The 25,510-nt window shown below is 42.7% G+C and overlaps 1 protein-coding gene across 1 annotated transcript in view; it reads right to left on the reverse strand.

The window, feature by feature from the left end:
* LOC135224411 (kelch-like protein diablo) overlaps positions 1 to 25,510 on the reverse strand; it is a 163,299-nt gene that overhangs the window by 43,234 nt on the left and 94,555 nt on the right. The window contains 1 exon segment of the mRNA XM_064263381.1: positions 5,042 to 5,154. Coding sequence (XP_064119451.1) covers positions 5,042 to 5,154 — 113 coding nt within the window.

Genomic DNA, 25,510 nt, shown 5'->3' on the forward strand with positions numbered 1-25,510 from the left:
GTTTTTTTTTTTTTTTTTTTCATAAATTCACCATAAATCGAAATATTGTGCTAGAGACTTCCAAGTCATTGCAAAATGAAGGTAAATGATTGAATATTACTAGAATATAAGAGTTTTTAGCTTACAATTGCGTTTTTTTTACCATTTCGGTAGAGTCAAAGTTGACCGAAGTTGAAATTTTTGCACTTAACGTTATTTATATGAAAATATTTCGAAACTGATAAAAGCTACAACCATGGGTTGTTTTTAGTTGTTTTGTGCATGAAATTGCGCACATTTCCATATATAAAACTTTATGTAACGGCAAATTTAAAAGGGTGCAAACATTAGGACAATCGCACGAAAAAATTTATCGGAAGAGTTATCGCACGAACGTGAGGAAAAAGTTTTTTCATAAATTAACCATAAATCGAAATATTGTGCTAGAGACGTCCAATTTGTTGCAAAATGAAGGCAAATGATTGAATATTATATAATATAAAGCATTTAGCTTACAAAGCGTTTCTCGACATTTCTGTAGAGTCAAAGTTGACCGAGGTTGAAATTTTGCACTTATCGTTATTTATATGAAAATATTTCAAAACTGATAAAAGCTACAATCATGAGTATTTTATTGTTGTATTTTACATGAAATTGCGCACATTTTCATATATAATACTTCATGTAAAGGATAATTTAAAATGGTGCAAAAATTATGTCAAAGTGACGAAATAATTTCCGAGATGTGTCACTGATACTTTTTAGTGCGATAAGAAAGAAATTCGCGCTTGCGCGCCTGCGTAGCGATTGTAAACAAAACAATGCCTTGATCCGTGAACTCCCAGCATCCCCCAAGGCGCGTGATACAAAAGTTTTCGGCTGGTAGGCCTATAAGTATTTTTCCGCGAATTTTTAAAAAAACTTTTTTGAGCCGATGTATGATACGTCCAATCGGCATACGGGAGACATTTTGACACGACGTTTAATACGTCCAATCGGCGTAAGAGGGTTAAGGGGTTTGAGCAGTCATCTTCTCCTAGAGAGCTCAAGCCCCCAACGTGGGATGTTTCCTTGGTGCTTAAGAGCTTGACTAAGAGTCCATATGAGCCCTTGTGCTGCTCATCTGATAGGAACCTGACGCTCAAGAGAGTTTTCCTTTTGGCTTTGGCATCTTCCAAAAGGGTAGGAGAGCTCCACGGTCTGAGTTATGAGGTGAAGCACACCAGGGGTTGGAAGTCAGTGTCCTTCGAATTTGTTCCGGAATTCGTGGCCAAGACCCAAAATCCCTCGGTGCATGATGACAGGTTCGCTTCGTTTTCCATTCCATCACTGACTGACTTTGTGGGTGGTGATGCTCAAGAGCTTTTGCTGTGCCCTGTCCGGGCCCTGCGTTACTATCTTAAAAGGACTCGGCACCTTAGACCAGGCTGCTGCAGACTTTTTGTCAGTACAGGCCATACAAAGAAAGAGGTGTCTAAGAATATTATCTCATTTTGGATACGGGAAGCCATCAGACAGGCATACTTGACTCTTGATGATTCCATCACCACGTCTGTGCAGGCTAGAGCACTTGACGTTAGGGGTATTGGTCCCTCTCTGGCTTTCAAAAAGAACTTGGCTGTACATAGAGTGCTGAGCGCTGGTACTTGGTTACGCCAGTCCACGTCCACCTCCTTCTATCTTAAGGGTGTTGCCTTCAGATCTATGGACATGTTTTCCCTGGGTCCTGTGGTGGCTGCCCAACAGGTTGTGTAACTCATAGTTGCCCTTAACGGGGCACCTTTGTATCTTACCTAAGATGATTGTGTGGATGAGAGAATGAGTGAGTTGGCTGCCCTCCTTCTTCCTCTTGTACCTTTCCTTCTTCCTTCAGGCGGTTTAAGGAATTGACACGTCATTTGCTGGACTGGTCTGATACAGGTAAGTGAGGTAGTCATACTGGTAGTGTGGTCGTGCCATATACAATATCTTACCCACTAGTATTTAGTAGCATGGGCTCCGCTCCTGGGCAAGGAGGAGTTGGGAGTACTACAAACCCTAGTGCCCTGGTTTGTTTTTTGGACAGTCAAAGTTTCTCTTTGGTTCCCTATACAATGGTTATCCCATATGTCATTGTACGTCACTCAGGTTCTGAGTGGTTAGATTTTAGTGTATCTAGCTTCTCAATGGGCTTCAGTCCCTCTCTAAGAACTATTTCTTTTGAGAGCTGGACTGGCGGGTAGGCCCCCAGCAGGTCTAGGATGTCTTATACCTCCCTCCAAGTATGAGTCTATCCTATTGTTAAGACCGAGGGTTTGTTCGTGTATGAACAAATGACAAATTTTCTAAGACAATTTGTATTTTTCATAGCTACAAACCTGAGGTCTTAACGTTATACTGCCCGCCTCTAGCCGCCCCTCTTTTTGTCAAGTCATCCTGAGTTGGGAATAGTCCGCAGGTAAGAGAGAACAGTCTTGAATCTTCCGTGCTACAGCGCCCATCAACCAATAAAAAAAAAAAACTGATCACTTCAAAAACTTTAAACAGGTTATGAAGCAAATGGTTAATTTTGGTTGCACCTTAGCCGATGAAAAAGCTGATCTTTGTGAAGCGTTGATGAGGGCTGAGAAGTCCCCCTGGGAGGAAGCAGCTGCACCCAGGGAAGGAGCTTCTCTGGTGACATAACAAGAATATCTTCTTTGTGAAAGTCTAGCAGGGGGAAAACTAAAAATAGACTTTCCTTGTTCCCTCTTCACTGAGAGCCAAGTATCTATTTGACGGCATGCCTTTCTAGCAGAAGTAGAAAGCACCATTTTAAGTAACAATTTTGAGGAATCAGCAGGCAGGTTGCTCATCACAAATGCAGACGCAGGAGAAGCCGGAGCCACAGGCAAGGAGGAGGTAGGAAAACTACAAAGCAGATTATGAAGCAATGCTCCATATGCATTTAAAGAAGGGTCCTCCTCCACCTCCTTGTTTGCTTCTGCCTCCTCCTCCGACACTGGAGATAAAGACAAGTCCACAACAGGCTTAACTGCAGAAAGAGACTTCCTAAGACAACCCAAAACATCATCCAAGCGCTGTGGATGGGAGCCAATGAAAGATCCAAACCTGAAGTTGCACCCTGGCATTGGAGAGAAGGGGTGACTGGGCAATTGGGTGCCAATGGACACTCCAGCCTCTATATGAGTGGGCACTCCAGGGAGTTATTAGCTCGGAGGTTATAGAACGCTCGAGCACTGCTGGGCTCTTGGGCAGTACCTGGCATAGGGTAACACTTGAGCACTGCTGGGCTCTTGGGCGCTACTGAGTGCTCAGGAGTTCCTGATATTTCGGGTGCCAAAGGGTGCTTGGAAGCTGCTGCACCTCTGGGTGTACTAGAGCAATTGTGTCTGAGAGAGGAAGATGAATGTTTCAGTTCCAGAACAAGATTCTCATCTGCGTGCAATGGCAAGAACTGTCCCAGAAACTACAAAAAGGCTCCTCGTACACCACTGGGAGAGAATACGTGCTCTTCTTATAAGGCACCTGCAGGGTGCAGGAAGCATCCATTGCTGGCCTTTTCAATGGCCTTGACTCATCACTAAACTGCCACTGGCATTTACTTTCAGGACTAGATGCCTCTGAACTCAAGGAAACTTGGGCCACTTCCGCAAAGATGCCTTTCCGATGGCTGTCTGTCACAATCTGGGACTTTACAATAGGTGCAACTGAGGGGCTGACTACTCATGGGCAGACCCCACCCAACTCCCTTGGGCCTCCGGTATGGCTTCTCCCAGGTTCAGGGGAGTGTGCCAGGGATTTTTGCCTGGGAGGATTGGCGGGACAGGCAGCCAGTGTCTCCACAAACACTGCATTTACACTGTTAACAATACTCTTATTCACTTAATCCATTAGGGCTTGAAACAAAGTCCCTAACTGAGCCATAGACTCCGATATTCACTCAAACTTGCGATTGAATCTCGATTCCGGGTCGGTAATGGCACTGGGGGCGGAAACATGGGAGCTGGGTAAGGGTTCGGTGGTACCGCAGGAGAACTGGGAATAGGAGACATGATAGGTACATAGTATATAACAGGCAAATCAATACTACTAGCAGATTCCTAACTGCAGTCTTATTGTCATTCCTAAGCATCACCTTTCTTTTCCTATCCCTCTCTAATTTAGACAGATGGGATTAAGAACTTTCCATTATTTAAGATCCCAGTCTATCACATTCTTCACAAGATAAAGTTACAGAACAAACTTGATCCCTACAAGAAGAGCAGTGTGTGTGTAAATCATACTTTTTGCAATAACGAGTGGAAGACACACTTATGCTGGACATCGTTGTAGTCAGTAACAGTCAAAATTTTGCAAAGACAGTAAAAATCATGAAAATAAGGCTTTATACAAAAAAACTATCACTAAATAATGCCAAAAAGCTACCAAAATGAAATCAACATCTCATCAATTTGTCTCAAACCAACAACCGGTAAAGAAAAACAAACTCCAAATTTAGCTGAGAGCTAACAATCTTTGCCATCAACCGGCAGAAACAAATTGAAAGGCTTTGCCTTAATGTTGCTCTCTTTCCCAAAAGTGGGCAGGGCTAGTTAAATACACCAAAACAAAAAAATCGCTACCATGAGTTTAAAATTTTAGCTGCCATACTAGTTAGAAACTATAGCTATGTAATTACTTAGTAAGTTACATAAATAAAATGAGATACTGGATCAAAACAGTCAGCATATTGCAAGCAAGGAGCCAAGAAGAAAAAGCAGTGGCAATATACAAATATACTTTTACAAAAGGTCAAAAGCTAAAAAATCTAATTTATGTTTGCACTGCATTTCATGCGTCAAAATAATTTTTACTACTTAGCCTCAACTTATGGTAATTTCTTGATTTTTTCAAGGTTTGTTTTGAGCTACAATTTGAATCGCTGACTTAAATTACTGTCAGAGCTATAGCTTTCTCTTAATAGTACTAAAAGCACTTACATTTTTATAAATGCACACAAACACAAGATGGCAATTGCAAAAACATACACTAAAGTTCTGGACATTGCTTTTGAAGAACTGAACACGATAAAATCACCTACCTCACAGCAAAGGGTAAGCATGAAAGACTTCTCCAGCAATGTGCAAGTGGATCATAGCATTCAACAGATCGTAGTACAAGCTTGTTATCCTCACCCCCAACCGCTACAATCACCTGTATGATAATGATAAGTAATATTCTTGAACTACTAACAATTCATAAACAGAACTCCAATCAGATAATAACTATACTTTTTAATAAAAATTTGAAACATACTTTCAACAACAATACAGTAATACCTCAACATACGAGCGCCCCAACATACGAGCATTCTGCGATACGAGCCAGCTTTCGTGCAAAATTTTGCATTGAGATATGAGCGCAATATTGAGATACAAGCACGCTTACAGATGCTAACGCTAGATGGCCAAGCGCTTGGGAGAGCTCTAAGCCTGCTTCACTCATTCAGTTCACGTGGTAGTCGACTTCCATACACATCTCCCGAGCATCTCCTGTGTTGTGTTTGTGTTATTTACGTGATTTTCACTGTGTTTGTGAACATTCTTTGTAATAAGTGATGGGTCCTAAGAAAGTGAGTGGTAAGGTAGGCAGTGAGAAGTAAAAGGCATGATGATGATTGAGATTAAGCATGAATTTATTGAGAAACATGAGCGTGGTGTCTGCGTGAGGTGAGTTGGCACGTGATTACGAGCGGAGTACACACCGCTGTTAGCTGCTATCGTCTGTCTCAAAGGTAAGAACTCATAATAAAACCACATTTTATTTCACATCACAGTATAATCATTTATTATCATTTTGTGCGTGTGTACAGTATGTCTATAACACGTTAATCAGCAATTTAAAAAATCACGTTTTTCTCATTGTTATTTTATGATTTGGGAATTGGGTTTGTTTTAGCGGTGTGCGGAAACAAATTAAATTTTTGTCAGTTATTTCCTATAGGAAAAACTGAATTGAGATACGAGGAAATTGACTTAGGAGCTCAGTCCAGGGACGAATTAGTATACTCGTATCTCAAGGTATTACTGTATGGCAGAATTGACAAAAAAAATTAATTGAGTAACAAATAGCAGTGGTTACACTAAGGCTGAAGGTGATTCCAAATACTAACAACTGGTCTATTAGTTATTACTTTGGATTATCCAAACTCAAAGAAAAGAGGTGAGGCAGAAGGAACTGCAGGGTACTCTTAAAAACTAATTTATCTTATGTTAAGATACTTTCTTCATTCTAGTTTCTAAAACTTTATGTATATTGTTACAAATGTTTCTCATATTTATAGGCTTTCCTTGTTCCCTTACTGGCAAGATACACTCAAAGACAATTCATTTCATCAGAAACTTCTGTTTTTTAAACTCCATTTCCTCTACAGCAAGGTGACCAATTATCTCTTCTTAAGATACTATTCTAATCACTGTTCCAATCACTTGAGGAGTGTACACCTACTTCTTACAAGCAGGCAATCATTTTCCATTTTTATTGCAATAAGCAACTCTTCAATACACTTGGCTTGGCAGCTGTTTAGTTTTCTTTATTGCCAAACTTTGAAATTTTTTCTTTCTCATTTAGTTTTCCTTGATTCATACAGTACTCCATCTTTCATGAGGCACAAATATCACTTCCTTTTATTCAACCCCATATCTTTACATTTAATTTATTTTCTTGCTTCCAATAAGATTACAATACATAAAGAGATCAGGGTATCTTACCTTTGCCATTAAGCTACATGGAAAAGTTCAAATTACAAATGCAAAGGAGGGACCGAGAGAAGGTAACTCCTCGAGGATGAGCAGTGGTTATGCTATCAAAAATGAAATAATAAATAAACTGAAAACATTTAAAATTACAATTTTTTAATGTAAATTGTGTATATTTCCTAACTATAAAAACCTGAGGTCCTTTATATTAGGAATTACTTTCAGTGAAAGCTGAAAATCAGCCGTTGAACTTTCAAACAAGGTGGTTGAGAAGTTAACTACTGTCCGGTAGTCGGGAGTCCCGTCCCAACTGGACAGACATTCCAATTTGCTTTAAGCCAAGGAATCAGATTGAGGGGTGGCATGAGGTGGGTCTATATGTGAAGGACCTCAAGTTTGTATCATTGGGAAAAATACAATTTACTTTAAAAAACTGTGATTTGTTCCTACAAGTTATACAAACCCTCAGTCCTTTACATTAGGAAGATTCACAACTAGTGGGAGGAATCTGAGTGAGCATCTTTGAACAGACTACTGTTCGCCTCATCTAAGTTCCCTTCTTGATCAATTGATCAGAGTATAGGAACTGCTTGATGAATGGTCAGACTTCTGAACCATTTCATACAAGGGACGTGCACATAACCTTATATGAAAAAGCAACAAAAATCTTTGATGTCAGAGATAAGGCAAATACTACAAGTATTGGGTTTGTCTTATGTCAAGGCCTCCTTTCCCTCCTTGCTAGGGAAAGGAGAGAATATGTTTCTATAATCTACTCAGAGAAAATAAGGACGAGACGCCTTATGCACCACTTCCTGATTTCTTTTTCTTTAGTTTCTCAAATATCGATTGATAAGCTGCATTTCTTTTGTGTTTGTCAGAATATTCTTTACTTTATATATTCCACAGACATTGCCACGACTTATAAATTTCGAAGAACTCCGTTCAGAACTCTTTATCTATCGAAAGTCTGACATGTTGAACGATATCCTCTTCTGCGCTGTTTCTTGGTAAATGAACCTCCTAGTTCATCAAGCCTCATTGAAGACACCTCTCACGGTCAAACTATCAGTTCTGAACGACTTAATCTGAAAAACCTCTATTTGACTGTCGTGTCGGACCGTGAGTTGCTCATTCAAACCTCAACTGTCAGGTTTGTCGATCCCATTTGACTTCCGGGCTTGATCAGATCTGACTTGACTAAAAAACACCCCACGCACATTCAAACTTTCTTAAACCCTGCCCATTCCGATCGGGCATTACAAATCCCATCTGACGTGAGTGGTCGGCCTTAGGCCTAGTCCTGAAGCTGAGAGACATAGATATTTCTTTATTAGAAATATCTCTGCTTATGAGGAGCTTTGAGAGGTCTTGCCCACCCTGGGATCTCATGCCTCCTGAGGGGGAAGTGACTCTCGTATTAAGGAGCCTGATTCGCCTGCCGTATGAGCCTTTACGAGAGTCATCAGACAGGGATGTGACACTCATGACGATCTTTCTGCTTACCCTGGCAGCAGCAAAGAGAGGTGGAGAACTTCATGGTCTTTCCTTCAATATTAAACACTCGAGGGGATGGGGATCGGTTGCACTCAATTTTGTCCTGGACTTTATAGCTAAAACTTAGAACCCATCCGTCCCTGACACTAGGTTCAGGTTCTTTACAATCCCCTTCCTAGAGGAATTTTGTGTTAACGATTCAGACGAGTTGCTGGTTTGTCCCGTTAAGAGTGCTACAGCGCTATCTGAAGACAACTAGACATCTCCGGCCTGAGTGTCAATGACTCTTCGTTAGCACCTGGGTTACCAAGGAAGTGTCTAAGAACATTATTACTTTCTGGCTTCGTGAAGCAATCAGGGAAGCATACTCTGCCAAAGGCAGGAACGACACCTGTACCTTTTGTCCGAGAGCTCACAAAGTCAGAGGTACTGGTCCTTTCCTCGCATTATGCAAGAACCTGTCGGTTCCTTAGGTACTGAAAGTGGAGGTGTGGTCTAATCAGACCACTTTTACCTCTTTCTACCTTTGGGGTATAGGCCACAAGTCCTTAGACACTTTTTCCTTGGGACCCGTGGTGGCTGCTCAACAAGTTGTGTTGCTTACCCAGCTCATTTAACAGGACAAGGTCGCATCTCGCCTTTTGTTGTACAGTATGAATATGGGTCTGAATGCAAGAATGACTGACTCCCCTTTTCCTTCCTTCATTCTACTTTCTTCCTTTGGGCAGAGAGTTACGTCCGTCACATGCCGGAACTGGCAGCTGATGCAAGTAAGACTATTCACAGAGCATCCTTTCTATTTTCTCAGAGTAGATTATAGAAACATATTCTCTCCTTTCCCTAGCAAGGAGGGAAAGGAGGCCCTGACATAAGACAAACCCAATACTTGTAGTATTTGCCTTATCTCGGACATCAAAGGTTTTTGTTGCTTTTTCATATAAGGTTATGTGCACGTCCCTTGTATGAAATGGTTCAGAAGTCTGACCATTCATCAAGCAGTTCCTATACTCTGATCAATTGATCAGGAAGGGAACTTAGATGAGGCGAACACTAATCTGTTCAAAGATGCTCACTCAGATTCCTCCCACCAATTATGAGTCTTCCTAATGTAAAGGACTGAGGGTTTGTATAATTTGTATGTTACCAACATATTTGAGGATCATTGTCCAACATTGTTGCCAGACTTTCGTGATGTTTTTTCCGGGATAAATCGAGTGCCTGGGGATGCATATAATTTTTTTTTATATATATATAATAACATCATTAAAACTCTGTTCATGGGCTAATAGAGAGCTGCATTATTTTTCAAGAAAATCCCCAGAAAAAATGGAAAATTCATGGGTTGATATGGCGAGAAGTAAAAGTAAATGTTATATATATGTATAGATGTGTGTGTATACATATATACACACATGTGTGTATATATGACTTCACAATCATTTCCATCAATACATAAAGCAGAATAGATGTCAATATAACCTTTTCTTTCAGGGCTAAACGGACTCTAGGGTAAGTTGGGAAAATGCGGGATACAGCATCTCACCGATTATGCATCATGCATTACCGAAGGGGTTAAGTGAATTATATTGTCTAGAGAACAGATTATTCACTTGATCAAGCACACCTTCAGTGACCGAGGACCATGGTAGCCCTCTCGAAACCTTAGGTTCCTTTGTCAGACCCAAAAAGGATTTAAGACGAGAGCGGCGGTTGGTAGACGAAGCCATGGTCCCTTCTCTGAAGTCCTTGTGCTGACAAATCAAGGTGATAACCTCTACAAAAGTTCTCTGTATATTGGGGGTGTCAGCATCCTGAGGCAAAGGACCCTCGGGTCCTTCCAGGGTCCATTCCCCCTGAGACACTCTCCCTGCAGGAGGGAGAACCTCACCAGACCCCATTGACCCTTCCTGAACTACTTGGGCGTACAACCTGTTCAGTCCTGAGATCGAACCAGGAACATAGGCCCTCTCAGCCAAACCCTGAGCAGACAACTACCCAGTGTTCCTCCTGTTTGCCTCGCTCCTCCCGGCATAACCCTAGGAAGTTGAAGTTGACAAGTGAGGAGGATTAGATACTCTTGCCTGACCTGCTAACCTAACTAGCAGAAGTGAGTTGCAAGCAATCACCAACCCACAGTGATGGCTGCAACACAGATCTAGGAGAGCGTTTTTGCCCTAGTGAAACTCTCCCAAAGAGGGTTATGCAATTCTTGCCCAACAAGTGTGTCACTTGCCGCCACCAAGCTGGAGCGATCACGCGAACGTGAGTGCAAGCTGGGCGGAGTTGAGCGAGCACCTAGCTGGCAAGAACTCGTACCGTCCCAATCTTCTTCAAGGTCGAAACCTCACGAGAAGACTGAACGGAGGACCTCCTACTAGTCTCTCCATGTGTACAATCTCACAAAACCACCACATTATTCCTGGGACCTGCGCAAGTGCTAAAAGAAGCATCATCAAGAAGGGGTGAGACACCTACATCACTCATCCCTTTCTTCTGTCCTGTGCCTGAGTTGTGATGATGAAAAGACTTTAAAGTCCACAACTCTGGATGCAGCCGAATCTGACGATTTGTGAGCATTCGGGGCAGCTCTTGAAGAAGCGTCCAACATAGTGTTAGACTTAAGAGGCAGAACCTCTAGGACTAACAGCGCAAACTGTAGTTCCATTACTGTGGCTCCTGTTTCGCTAGCCCCTGGGGATAGCGTAATGGTTCCCCTTCCCGAAGGACCAGGAGGGCCAACGGAAGACCCAACTGTCTCCTCAGTGTGAGGAGGCAGAACCTTAGAAGTCTTGTGGCGAAACTTCTTAGGGGTAGGAGAGACTACCATCTTCTTTGGCGGGTTAGCCTTAAAAGTAGAAGGGGAGGAGGCAGTAGACGACGCTGAAGCTCAAGTCGACGAGGAAGATGACGACAGCTCACGAGCTCTATTCCTCTTTGGCTTCTTCTTCGCCAGTTTCCTCAGGGATAGTGGCAAGATGCCCCATCCAAGGGGTGACAGGAACAGCAGCAGGAGCCCCTCTCACGAGAGGAGAAAGCTCTACAGGAGCCCCAACCAGCAGAGGGAGACCCTGAGTGGTGGGGCCCTGTGATACAGTAGGAACAAACGTGGCAAGGGGTGACAACAGTGAACCCAGGTGGAGGTGGCACTGAATGCTAGTTTGGAGGCATGTGGGAGTGAGTGCCCATCACCACAGAGGGAGTCACATTAGTTGGGTGATGGGCAAACACCACTGTAGGGACCGATGCAAACCTATGTGTTGCCACTGTTGTTGTTATCGCCACTGCCACATGAGTTACGGGAGTGTCAGAGTAGTGTGACACTAGGCTTCTCAAGGAGGGAATGACAGGAAGGACTAATGTCAAGCAAGCCTGCTGCAGATCCCCGGACTGAGACGTCACAACACCTGAGGAAACAAGAGTCAGGTTAGTAGGAGTCTCTCCTCGCCCCGAGAGGGAAATAATCCCCTTGGAGTGAGAAGAGGCTCCTGGATATGAGACGTTCTGGTCGCCAGTGGCCCCCAACCATCTTCTTCGCTCAACGAATTGGACAAAGAAGCAGAGGGTAAGATTCCCCCCCAAAGGAGAAACAGTAAGACGAGGACGCTTGCTCGGAGGAAGGATGACGAAGGGTCAGCTACCACAGGTGTTGTTGGGGGCGTTACCCTCAGATGAAGCCCTGGCAGTCTTCCTCCGATACCAATTCCTTCCCTCAAACTTCTCCCATTGCTTGGATGACCAGGAGCAACACTCAACACAAGTCACATTTCGGGTATATAAATGCCCCCGCCACCTAGCGCAAAGGGCGTGAGGGTCAACAGCAACAAATGTGTTGAAATTATCTCATTACTTTCCTCCCACTTCTGGGCATATGCACTGGGAGAAGGAGGACTTGTGGCTTATTGGATTTGTGGGTTTGCATTGTATACATATTACAAAATCCCAAACACACAAACAGATAATGTCAGCATTCACAAACAAGAAAAGATTCTACCTGGAAAAGGTGAAAAACATTCAAAAGCACTCGGGCAGAGAGGTAGAGACATGCCCTCACTCGACAGCAGCCAAAAGCGTATTGGAACTTTTACGTTCAGTTGGGACAGGAATCCTGACTAACAGACAGTAGTTAACTGCCTAACCACCTTGTTTGAAAGTTCAACGGCCAATTTCCAGCCTTCGCTGAAAGTAACTCCTAATGTAAAGGACCTAGGGTTTGTATAACGTGTAGGAACAATCTAATAAACTAAACTGAAACCTACTGTAGTTGTGTTTGCGTTGCGTCTGTGCCGGGTCCGGGGCGACATCAATTGGTGCCTTCTGTCGGGAAGGAGATGGTAGATCCTCGCTTCTTCCACTATCACCCGGCACTCTGGTGAGGATCTCACAGCTGTTTCTCCTTCCACAACATCCACTAAAAAATACGGACTAACAAGAGCAAGCCTGACACACTCTAGTACCTGAAACATTGGAAAACTCTTGTGGGAACTATGCAAATACATGTAGGTAAAAAATACTATCTTGTATACCATTTATCAAAAGATTATTGTCATAATTAGCCCAGGAAACTGGCAAAACAAAGTTGAAAATTGCCATTAAAATTATTTGTTCATATTAGTACTTCCTGATATTTTATCTTATATTTCTTGCTGGAATAAACAGTCATACTACACTACCATCTAACCTTATGGAAAACTGGAGCCCTTGTAGCATATGAGTGATGAAGCCAAGCAGTAGTAGCATCAAAAACATGCTCTTCTCTCTCTACTTCTAGTTCATCTGCTGATATTATTTCAACCACTTTCTCCATGGGTAAGTTGAGCCATTCTTCACCCCCCATTACTCTTGTAAAGTTCCTATTGAAGACAAAAAAACTAAGCATCTGCAAATATCTGCAGCCACACAGCAATGGTTAATTTCTGAGTTAACATGTGTATATAATTTACATTGCCCTTTTCATCATTTTTGTTCTGGATTAAAATTTACTGAAGAAAATCATTTAACTAGTGGACAAAAAACAAGAAACATTACAGTTAAAGAATTGCAAAATAATATAAAAAGTATGCATGGATATGAGAAAAAGCAGTACCTTAAGGACATACAACCAAAGGAAACTTGAGAGAATCCTTTCAGTGAAGTAGCACATCCAAGAAAAGTGTCAGATAATGTAACTACCACACAAGAACAAAATGATATTGTTAAGATACAATAAAGTTTGTTCATACTTACCTGGCAGATATATATATAGCTGTATTCTCTGAAGTCCGACAGAATTCTAAAAACTTATGACCACAACGTAGTGGGTGAGTAGGGTGGGTTAGTACCCATTCCCGCCGCTGGGAGGCGGGTATCAGGAACCATTCCCATTTTCTATCAGATTTCTATCTCCACTGTCTCCTGAGGGGAGGTGGGTGGGTACTTAAAATATATATATCTGCCAGATAAGTATGAACAAACTTTATTGTATCTTAACAATATCATTTTGTTCATGAAACTTACCTGTCAGATATATATATAGCTGAATCCCACCTTTGGCAGTGGGAGAGACAGAAAAGGATTTTAGGAAACATATACATGTAGATGATTGACATCTTGGTTCCTTACCTGTTAGCATAGCTGACTTCGTGATTACTGTCACCCAAGCCTGCATCTGCTTCACTCTAGATGATCTGTCAACGGGGACGTGACCACAATGTGACTAGACCATGACCATACTTCCGAGGGCAACGAGGCAAAACCACCACCTAAGTTAGCCTAACACATACTCCCACATAAAAAGGCTAAAAGAAGGGAAGTCCGCATTCGGCGGCCGACCCTACAACCATAAACATAACAAAGATTAAAAAACTCACCTAACCCTTTTTGCTATGGGAAAGGATGAGTGCTACCTCCTGCCCCCAAAATAGTGTCTGCGGCGACGTATGGCCAACCAAGAGAGTAACAATTTTCGCACGTCGTTCTCACCTCCCGTAGGTAGTTGTGAGGCGAACACCAAGAAGTTACTCCTCCAAAACGTGGCACTCAAAATATCTTTGAGTGCCATATTTTTCTGGAAGGCTATCGAGGTCGAAATAGCCCTCACTTCGTGAGCGTTCACTCTCAACAGTCCAAAATCATTGTCGTTGCAAGAAGAGTGCGCCTCCTTTATGGTGTTTCCTTAAAAAGAATGCCAGTGGCATTCTTGGGACATGGGCATATCTGGTCTCTTAACCGAACACCATAAGTTCTCCGCAGAACCTCTACAATTCCTTGTTCTTCGAAGGTATTCTCTTAGAGCCTGACAGGACACAGGACTCTTTCTGGCTCTTGACCAATGATCTCCGCCATAACCCTTGATCTCAAACTCCTTAGGGCCAAGGGTTGGAGGGGTTCTCATTCTTAGCCAGAAACGTCATTGCCAAAGAGCAGACCGCATTATGCCCTTTGCAAGCCGACGGTTGCTTACTAATAGCTTGTATCTTGCTAACTCTCTTCGCCGTCGCCAGAGCAGTTAGGAATACAGTCTTCTTCGTCAAGTCTCGCAAAAGACGCAGTGTGAAGAGGTTCAAAGCGACTTGACATTAAAAACTTTAGGACAACGTCTAAGTTCCAAGAAGGCAACTTAGGAAGAGGTACCTTGGTGGTCTCAAAAGATCTCAAAAGATCATGGAGATCTTTGTTATTGGCTAGGTCTAGACCTCTATGACAAAAAACCACAGATAAACACTTCTGTAGCCCTTAATGGTCGACACTGCAAGCTTCAAATCTCGTCTGAGAAAAAGTAGGAAGTCGGCGATCTGGCTCACAGAGGTCGTGGTAGAGGAAACTCCATTCTTCTTACACCAGCTCCTAAAAGCTGCCCACTTCGATTGGTAAACCGCGATTGATGATGGTCTCCTCGCGGTGGCGATAGCTTTAGCCACCTGTCTCGAAAAACCTCTTGCTCTGGCCAGCTTCTGGATAGTCTGAACGCAGTTAGACTCAGAGCGGAGAGGTTTTTGTGGTACCTCTCGAAGTGGGGCTGTTTGAGTAGATCTCTCCTTAACGGAAGAGATCTCGGAAAATCTACCAGGAATGACATCACCTCTGTGAACCAGTCCGCTGTGGGCCAAAAGGGGGCGATTAACGTTAACCTCGTCCCTTCCGAAGCTGCAAACTTTCTCATCACTTCCCCCAGGATCTTGAAGGGGGGAAATGCGTAGAGATCTAGACCCGTCCAATCCCATAAAAGGGCGTCTACTGCTACTGCTCCCGGATCGAGAACCGGGGAGAGCATTAAGTAATGATGGAAGTCTCGTCGTTCTTGAGGTTGCAAAAACGTCCACCAAAGGGACATCCCCAAAGACCCCACAGCTCCTGGCATACGTTTCTGATGTAGGGTCCACTATGTCGGCAGCAACTGTCCTTGTCGACTGAGTAGATCCGCACGGACGTTCTCGACTCCAGCAATGAACCTTGTCAAGATCGTGATTTCTCTCTAACTCTCTCCTTCGCCCTAAAGCAGAATCTCTTTTGCTAGAGCGAACAGGAGGGAGAGTGCGTTCCTCCTTGTTTCTTCAAGTATGCCAGGGCTGTGGTGTTGTCCGAGTTGACTTGGACTACGCGACGGGAGACTTTGTCTTGAAAGAACCGGAGCGCTAACTGAACCGTCTGCCAGCTCTTTGAAGTTGAATATGCCAGGCTACCTGTTCCCCTCTCCAGATGCCTGACACTTCTTCCCCCCCTTATGTGTGCTCCCACCCCGTGGATGACGCATCAGAGAACAACACTAGGTCGGGGTTTCGAAGCTTGAGGGACATGCCCTCTGACAGCTTCAACGGATCGAGCCACCATCTTAGATGGCTCTTTACCTCTTCTGAGATGATCAAAGTCATTTCGAGGTTGTCCTTCTCTGTCCAACTGTCCGACAGGAAGAACTGAAGAGGTCGAAGGTGTAGCCTCCCCAGGGAAACAAACTTCTCCAGCGAGGAAATGGTCCAGCGACTCATCCCATTCCCTCACCGAGCATGAATCCTTCCTTCCCTAGAAAGGCTGACACTTTTTCTATGCCTTGTTGCTGACGTTCCTGGGACGGAAAAGCCCGAAAAGCCACTGAATCCATCTGAATCCCCAGATACACGATGGACTGTGTTGGGGTCAGATGTGACTTTTCGAAGTTCACCAGAAGTCCCAGGGACGCAGCTAAAGACAGAGTCGTTTGCAGGTCCTTCAGGCACCGGGTCTGCGAAGAGGCTCGTATGAGCCAGTCGTCTAGATAGAGCGAGATCCTGATGTTGGAAAGATGGAGCCACCTCGCCACATTCTTCATTAAGATGGTGAAGACAAATGGGGCCGTACTCAGTCCGAAACAAAGAGCCCTGAACTGAAAGACCTTTCCTTTCAGGACGAACCGAAGGTACTTCATAGATTGGGGATGTATCGGGACGTGAAAGTAGGCGTCCTGAAGGTCGAGTGATACCATCCAATCTCCATGTCTTAAGGCCCCCAGAACTGACTGAGGTGTCTCCATCTTGAACCTCTGCTTCTCTATAAAGAGGTTCAGACGACTTACGTCCAAGACTGGCCGCCACCCTCCCGATTGTTTCGGTACAAGAAACAATCTGTTGTAAAATCTTGGAGTTGCCAGGTCTAAGACCTGTTCCACTGCTTGCTTCTCGAGCATCTGCTCGAGCAGGTCGAAGAGTATCTTCCGCTTTTCTCGAGGATACGACGGGGACAAGTCCCTGGGAGTGGAAGTCAGCGGGGGCGGCTTTACGAAAGGGATTTTGTACCCCTTCTCTATGATGTTGAGAGACCAGGTGTCCGCCTCTCTCTCTCTCCAGGCTTCTCCAAACAACTGCAGCCTGGCTCCTACTGGTGACTGAAGGACGGATCTCTCACTTCTTGCCCTAGACTTAGCTGGGGCTCTACCTCTAGGAAGACTTCTTCCTCGGGGTGAAGATCTAGCTGAAGTTCCTCCACGAAAGGGCTTCTGCTTTCTACTAGATTGGGCTCCTGAAGACGTGGAAGGCCCCGTAGGACGTTGCGACGACTGAGCCAAAAGGTCTTGAGTGGCTTTCTCTTGAAGGCTTACTGCCAGATCCTTCACCATAGCCTGGGGGAAGAGATGGCTCGAAAAAGGCCCAAACAAAAGCTCTGCCCTCTGTGCGGGAGAGACAGACTTAGCAGCAAAATTGCAATAAAGCGATCTATTCTTTAAAATGCCTGCTGAAAAATGAGAGACTAACTCCTCCGAGCCATCTCTGACGGCCTTGTCCATGCATGACAACACACTGGACAGCTCCCCGAGGCTAATTGAATCTGGCTTACGAGACTGGTTGTCTAACACTCCCAGACACCAGTCTAAGAAGTTGAATACTTCCAAGGACCTGAAAAGGCCTTTCAAAAGATGATCCAGTTCAGACGTCGTCCATGAAACCTTCGCTGAAGCTAAGAGAGATCTCCTAGAGGCATCCACAACACTGGCGAAATCTCCTTGCGCCGAAGTAGGAACTTTCAGTCCCAACTCCTCACCAGTTTCGTACCACATCCCTGCCTTACCGCTAAGCCTAGACAGAGGCAGGGCGAAAGTGGTCCTTCCTTGCACCTTCCTAGATTCCATCCAGGTATTAACCTTACGGAAAGCCCTCTTGGTCAATAGCGAAGTCTTCATCTTAACAAAACCAGGTGCTTTGCTTGCTTTCAACGAAGAAAACTGCGAGGGAGGAGAAGGCAGAGCAGAAGGAAGGAAGGTATCCCCGAACGAATCACGGAGAAGCCGAGCTAAGACTTGGTAGTCCGAAGAAGCAGACGTCGAAGGTTGATCTCCTTCAACCTCTTCCGAAGAGCAGCTTAGTTAACTCTCCTTCTTCCTTACCAGAGTGAAACCCCGAAGGAAGAGGCAAAAGACCCTTCGCTCCGAGTCTCATATCTGAGCGATGTCGAGAAGAAGTGGGGAGCGGATCCGAACCAGAATCCTTCACAGTCACAGGATCAAACCAAAGCTTGAGGTGGAACGTGATGTTGCACCGTAGACGTGAAGGCGTCAGCAATAGACTCGGGAAAAAGCGTCGAGTGAGAGCGAACTTCCAAGTTCGCGTCCAAAGCGCTTTTACGAACTCCTCTACTAGCGTCCAGCGGAGCGTCCATCCTAGCGTCCATGCGAGCGTCCAGCGAAGCGACCAAACAATCGGCGAGCGAAGCGTCCCTCCGAACGTCACGCGAAGCGTCCTTACGAACGTCCCGCGAAGATACTGGAACTGCAAACTGACGAGCTTCACGCTGATCGTCGACACGAGCAGGTCTGCGAGGAGCAGAAAAGGAAGACGCTTTTTCCTTACTACGAGGATCCAAACGTACTGAAGTCCGTCCCACAGGCTCAACTTCGTCGTCCACAAAAGCGTCGAGATCGGAATGCCGATCGTCCTCTCGCCGAGAAGAGAGGGGAGCGCGATGAGACCTCTCTCTCTCCAAAGAAGAACGAAGTCTAGAGGGCGAAACAACCGGAGACAGGGAAGAACGAGAAGGCGGAGGAGACTGTCTGGTCCTTTTGACCGGCAGTCTGTCGTCCTTCCTGCGACAAGGAACCATCTCCCTCTGCTTAAGCAAGGCATCCAGTTGACGTTGCATAGCGAGTATCACTTCAGTCTGAGAAGTCTCCTTGCGAGGAGAAGAGCCGTGCCTATGAGAAGGCGAGGGGCGAGGGGACGCCTTCTTCCTTCTCACAGGAAAAGCCCTGGCTCTAGAGCGACTGGGGCGCTCGAAGGCGATGTCATCGTCAGATGACGTCCTAGTCTTCTTCTGGGGCGGAAAAGCTACGCTTTCCGGAGAAGACCGCTAATCAGACAAAGCATGACGTGAAGCGTCTTGATCTTGAAAGGTCCTCTTCAGAGGCCGCGAATCCGGACGAGATTCCCACCCCTTGCGCGGGGAGGACGCGTCGGAGGACGAAAAACAATCCTTAAGGAGGCGTGCTCGAGCACGCTCCTTAGCAGCCTGGGAAGCGTCTACAGGAGCTGCTGAAGGGACGTCAGATCGGTGGGGGATCCCCGTAACCCTCCTTCGGCCTTCGACATGCCCTCTCCCTGAGTCCTGGGAGTCCGGCAGAGGTCCCAGCCTAGAGGCGCTATAGGGCCGATCTGACGCCCCCTCCACTTTCACTAGGGGCCTACTATCACTGCACTTAGCACTTTGCCTATTTTCAAGGGCAAGCACTTTGGATTCGAGTGTTTTCAAAGAATCCAAAATAAGCGAAAGGGCATTACCCTCCGCAAACACCACTTGAGGGCCCGAAGGCAACACTACGGGGTTAGGAGTTACAAACTCTACAGGAGAGTTAGAAGGGGATACATTAATACCCTGTCTGCTACCCGATTTACTCCTGGAGGAAGACCTCCTGATCCTGTCACGCTCTAATTTATTAACGTAGGATTCATACGTCTTCCATTGTACATCAGTCAAACTTTCGCATTCAGTGCAGCGAAAATCATACATACAAACTTGTCCCCTACAACCTTTACATACTGTGTGAGGATCAACCAAAGCCTTTGGTAGCCTCACCTTACATTCATCCCTCATGCACACCCTGGTGCTAGCCGAACTAGACCCAGACATCTTATTCAAGGAAAAAAACCAAGCCAAAATCTAAACAATCCAAAGTCACGTATGTCAAGCTATCGATCCAATATCAAAAAACCCAAAAAGTCAAGAGGATATTTAAGCAAGAACAGTTTTCCCAAAATCCTGAGGGCGGAGGAGGTGATGTAAACAGTGTTTACAACACCGGCGACAGAAGAAATCTGATAGAAAATGGGAATGGTTCCTGATACCGCCTCCCAGCGGCGGGAGGGAATGGGTACTACCACCCTCTCCCACTACGTGTGTCATAAGTTTTTAGAAATTCTGTCGGACTTCAGAGAATACAGCTATATATATATCTGACAGGTAAGTTTCATGAACAAATGGTCCTTTCAAAAGCACCTACCTACACCATTCCAAAACTGTTTTAACCTTACCTAAGAGTGTAGGCCTTTGCCTTTTTTGTAAGTTCATGACAGGAATGAGCCTCAGCAAAACAATGAATCCCAACACAATTTGTGGCATCAATGTGACGTTCCAAAAATCGGCAGCAGGCTTCTCTCACTGCTGTCACTTCTAACAGATTTGCAGCACTTAAAAGGGACTGAAATTCAAGATGACATTAGCAAAATCCAATGTAAACTTACTACCTGGAGGTCTGACTTGTTATGTCACAGCATCAAAGTTCCTTATTATCACAAAAACCTTTTAAAAGTTATACAACCTCAATAGCTAATGTTACTGCTATAATCCCCTAGACAAGCCCTGTGGCAATCTTGAAGGGTGACTCATTGCTCTGGCAATGGTTACTCAATTTTGTAAAAGTACAATAGGATTATACAGCAAGAAACACATTCCATGAGATTCACCTGCCTTCTATACTAAATTTTCAAACTTCTATCATATATCTGATACAAAGAAAATTTATCAATTAACACTCAAATTATTTCATAAAATATTTTCACTATCAAGGTAGCAGGGAAAATAGAAAATTATTTATTCAAATACTATTTTAAATATTTTCCTTAGTAGACACTATGCAACAGGATATATTAGAAAAAAACACATGACTCTCAATAAAAACTAAAGGAACATGTATACAGTATAAGAATATCAACCATAAATTATTCAGAGAATATCAGTTTTACAGTAAAAGATAGTTATTATTATTTTAAAAATAACATTTCTTGAAAATTACAACAAAACTAGATTCAAACTATATTTTACAAAAAAAATTTCACATACCTGGACATTGCTTTCTGTTATCATGATTGAAGAAGTATAAGCGTAATCAATGAGCAGAGAAACCATGTTGGCATCAACACCACTCAAAGTGATATGTTCCTGTTGTGACTCAGCTAAATTACTAAGAAACATTGCCTGGAAAATTTTAAACAATTCAGTTCATAATACTGTACATTAACCTATGCAAAAGGCAAAAATAGGATGTTCAAAAATGAAAAGTATTTGGTCATGACATTGCTATCTCCAGCTGCTAGGGTGAAGAAATTTACTTCAAGCTTATCGACAACGACTTTCTTTGAATTACAGTACGTCAACTTGGTAGCAGGAAAATGGATAATCCACACTTAAAAGCTAAGTTCTCTAATACAATTGCTGATATCCATTTAAATACAAAATGTAAGAACATATGGATAGGTGTTTTTACTGAGCTTCCTATATACCAGATGCATGACGAGGATCTAACTTTACAAACTCATAATCAGTACAAGCTATTTATACATATTGTACAATCCTTCAATATGAAACAAACATATTTACTTACCAACACAAATCATAAAAAATAAATATTATCATCAATCATGTACAGTAATACCTCAATCTTACAAGATTCAAGTTGTGCGGCACATGAACTTTTCATTGGAACCTAACTACTTGGCATAAGCGATTGTTTCACAGAGACGCAACATTTGCAAAATCCTCGAGAAACCCTTCAGAAGTATTCATGTATGTTTAATTTATGAAGTAATTTACAAATCTTCATGCTTATAAGTGTAATATCTATATGAAAAATTTTATTATTTTTTATTTATGTACATGCATATAATATGATGACAAAGGTAATTACAGCACACACAGTTAGTATAATTTTACTTACAGCACATACAGTTAGTGTACTTCTACAGGATATGATACCCATTCACAAAGTTACTGCACTTTTCAAGGATGATACCCCTGCAGAAAGTGTTTGTTTAATTTTTGAAGTATATTTTTAAATTTTCATGCCTTCAAGTGTAAAATCTGTATTGAAAATTTGTATTGTTTATATTTTTGTACATAAATATGACACAAAATCAGAAGTTACTTCATTATATTCATTTATAAAGTCTTTGTCACCAGGACAACACATGACCTCGTGATGAGGATGCTCAGTCATGCTGGTTTGATAAAATGAATTCAATAACATACTAAAACACATAAGAGACATAACTAAGAGTTGCATTTGTGTGAAAATTGCTTTGTTAACCTTGGAGAAAAGTGCTGGTGTAATTTGCATTACATATAATTACAGCATGTACAGTTAGTGTACTTTTACAAGATGTGATACCCATTCACAAAGTTACTGCATTTTTAAAAGATGTGATACTCCTGCAAAAAGTGTTTCTTTAATTTTTGAAGTATTCTATAAGTTTTCATGCTTTTAAGCATAAAATCAACATGGAATATTTTGTATTATAGTCCCACATTTTTAATAAGCATATGTATCTCTCTCTCTCTCTCTCATTCATAGTTAGAGCTTACACATATTTTTACAACTTATTATTTCCCTGTACAGTATATAATTTTTAATAGATTGAATTTTACCTTTACCCTCTATAAACATTACGAACGTTTCTTTTTTTATTGAATAATGAACCTTCGTCATGACTGTAACATATGAAGTTTACCTAGTGACGCAAAGAAAACCCAATTGTCTCTGTGAGTGAAAAAGAAAATGGCATTACATGAATTAGGGGTAATATTAGTATATGTATGTAACTATTGTAAATGAGCTAGTGTGGTAAATACAGTACAGTAATACTTCAAACTTACACAAGATTAGGTTCCAGAACCCCTTGCACAAGACGAAGATTCACATAAGTTTGGTAAGGTCACTAACAATGCTAATACTTGTATAAAACTGTATGTGTGCATCAATTTCTAAGTCAACCATTTATATCTTTTTAAGGGTAATGTATCAAGCAAACTTGTAAATTAAATTACACTAATTCTAATTTCATTTAAAGGTTAGCTTAATGCTTTGGGATCATGATCAGGGTCATATTTAGTGTTTAAACTAGAAATAAGTATTTACAGTAATACCCCAAATTTATGCGAAGTTAGGTTCCAGATCCTCTCACGCAAGGGGAAGTTTCGCGTAAGTTTGGTACAGTCTTTAAAAATGCTAATAAGTGCTTACTTCTAGAGTTTGAACACTAAATATGACCCTAATCATGCTCCCTAAATATCAAGCTACCTTTCAAATGAAAATTAAAGTTACTGTAATTTCATTTGAATTTTAGCTGAATACATTACCCATGAAAGAAATAAATGGTTGGTAAAAATATAAGTGTGTGAAGATTACATATGTTACAACATAGTTCTCGTTTCTTTCCCCCTTCCTATTTTTAGAAGTCTTCTCAACCACTTTGCTACCCTGACTATGAGAGAGAGAGAAAGAAAAGAATAGTCTTTACATAAGTATTAAGCTAACCTTTAAATGAAATTAAAGTCCTGTAGTTCCCTTTAAAAGTTAGCTTAATACATTACCCATAAAAAGGGAAATAAATGGTTGGTAAAAATAATGTGAAGATTACATACGCAGAGAGATAGATAGAGAGAAATTATTATTTTCATTATTTAATGTTATTTAATTTACACATAAAAGCTTGAAAACATGATATTGTTATGTTACAATAAAGTTTCATACATACTTACCTGGCAGATATATACATAGCTAAGACTCCGTCGTCCCCGACAGAAATTCAAATTTCGCGCCACTCGCTACAGGTAGGTCAGGTGATCTACCGGCCTGCCCTGGGCGGCAGGACTAGGAACATCCCCGTTTTCTATCATATTTCTTCTCTTCCACCTGTCTCCTGCGGGGAGGCTGGGTGGGCCTTTGTAATTGTATATATCTGCCAGGTAAGTATGTATGAAACTTTATTGTAACATAACAATATCATTTTCATACAATCAACTTACCTGTCAGATATATACATAGCTGATTGGCACCCTTCGGTGGAGGGTAAGAGACAGCTACTATATGGAATAGACAGGTAAACAACATATGTTGTAGGTATAAATAAAACCTTGGTTCCTACCTGATAGGTGGTAGACTTCGTGGGTGTTTGCCCAGTAGTCTGCATCACCTCAAGAAACTTTAGCGAGATATATGATCTATGGCCAAGAGTTCTTGTGGGTCTGCCGATGGGTCTTATCCGCTTACTCGGCAGAGCCTAAAAGGACTTTGTCAATGGGTGCTGATCCACTTATATGACAATACACCTTATGAAGGAGCACACAACCAATCCGACCACCTGATCCTAACCATATGTTAGAACTAAGGATTGTTACGAGTTATCCCCGAACTCGTCACAACAACCGTAACTCAAAAACCACTACGCACACATACATAATTTTTCAAAAAAAAATTATACCCAACTAATTGGATATGACAAGAATTCTCTTACTGAACAACATAGACGGCCGCCCGTGCGAGCCTAAGTCCTCCATTGTTCGAAGAGACTCCTCGACCATATCCAAAAAGAAGAACAGTATATACATTTAAGGATTGGTGTCGGCTCCCCGTACCCAGAATCGTATCTGCCGATACGATAGGACCTAGAGAAAAACACTTCTCATACGTCACACGTACGTCTTTCAAGTAATGAGATGCAAATACTGAGTTGCATCTCCAGTATGTCGTATCAATGATGTTTTTAAGCGACATATTCTTATAAAACGAGAGAGACGTCGCAACCGCTCTTACTTCATGAGCTTTTACTCTCAGTAGTTGTAACTGTTCGTCAGGACAGACCTTATGAGCGTCCGTAATGACGTTTCTTACAAAGAACGCCAGAGCATTCTTGGACATCAGTCTTGTGGGGTCTTTTACCGCGCACCAAAGACCTTGTCTAGAGCCTCCCAACTGACGCTTTCTCTGAAGGTAGAACTTCACGCTCTAACAGGGCATAGAGACCTCTCTGCTTCTCTGCCTACGAGACTCGACATTCCTTTGACTTCGAATGACTTAGGCCAGGGATTCGTGGGATTCTCGTTTTTCGCTAAAAACAAGGGTTCTTAAACGAGCAATAGCCGAGTCTCCCTTGAATCCTACTTCATCCTGCCAGAGCTTGTAATTCACTAATTCTTTTTGCCGTAGCTAAAGATAAAAGGAATAGGCATTTTCTAGTTATGTCTCTAAAACGATGCCAGATGAGGAGATTCGAATCTATCCGATGACAGATATTTGAGGACTACGTCCAGGTTCCAGTTTCGGAGGTACTGGTTCCTTAGACTTTGAAGTCTCAAAAGATCTTATGAGATCGTGGAGATCTTTGTTATTTGCCAGATCTAATCCTCTGTTCCTGAATACAGCCGAGAGCATACTTCTGTATCCCTTTATTTTGTGGATACGGCTAGATGAGATTTACTACTCAGGAATAGCAAGAAATCAGCAATTTCCGCTATAGAGGTAGAGGAGGAGGACAACTTCTTGGCTCTACACCACCTTCTAAATACCTCCCACTTCGACTGGTATACTTTCGTAGTGGAGGTTCTGC

Source organism: Macrobrachium nipponense, chromosome 12, assembly GCF_015104395.2.
Source record: "Macrobrachium nipponense isolate FS-2020 chromosome 12, ASM1510439v2, whole genome shotgun sequence".
Lineage (NCBI taxonomy): Eukaryota > Metazoa > Arthropoda > Malacostraca > Decapoda > Palaemonidae > Macrobrachium > Macrobrachium nipponense.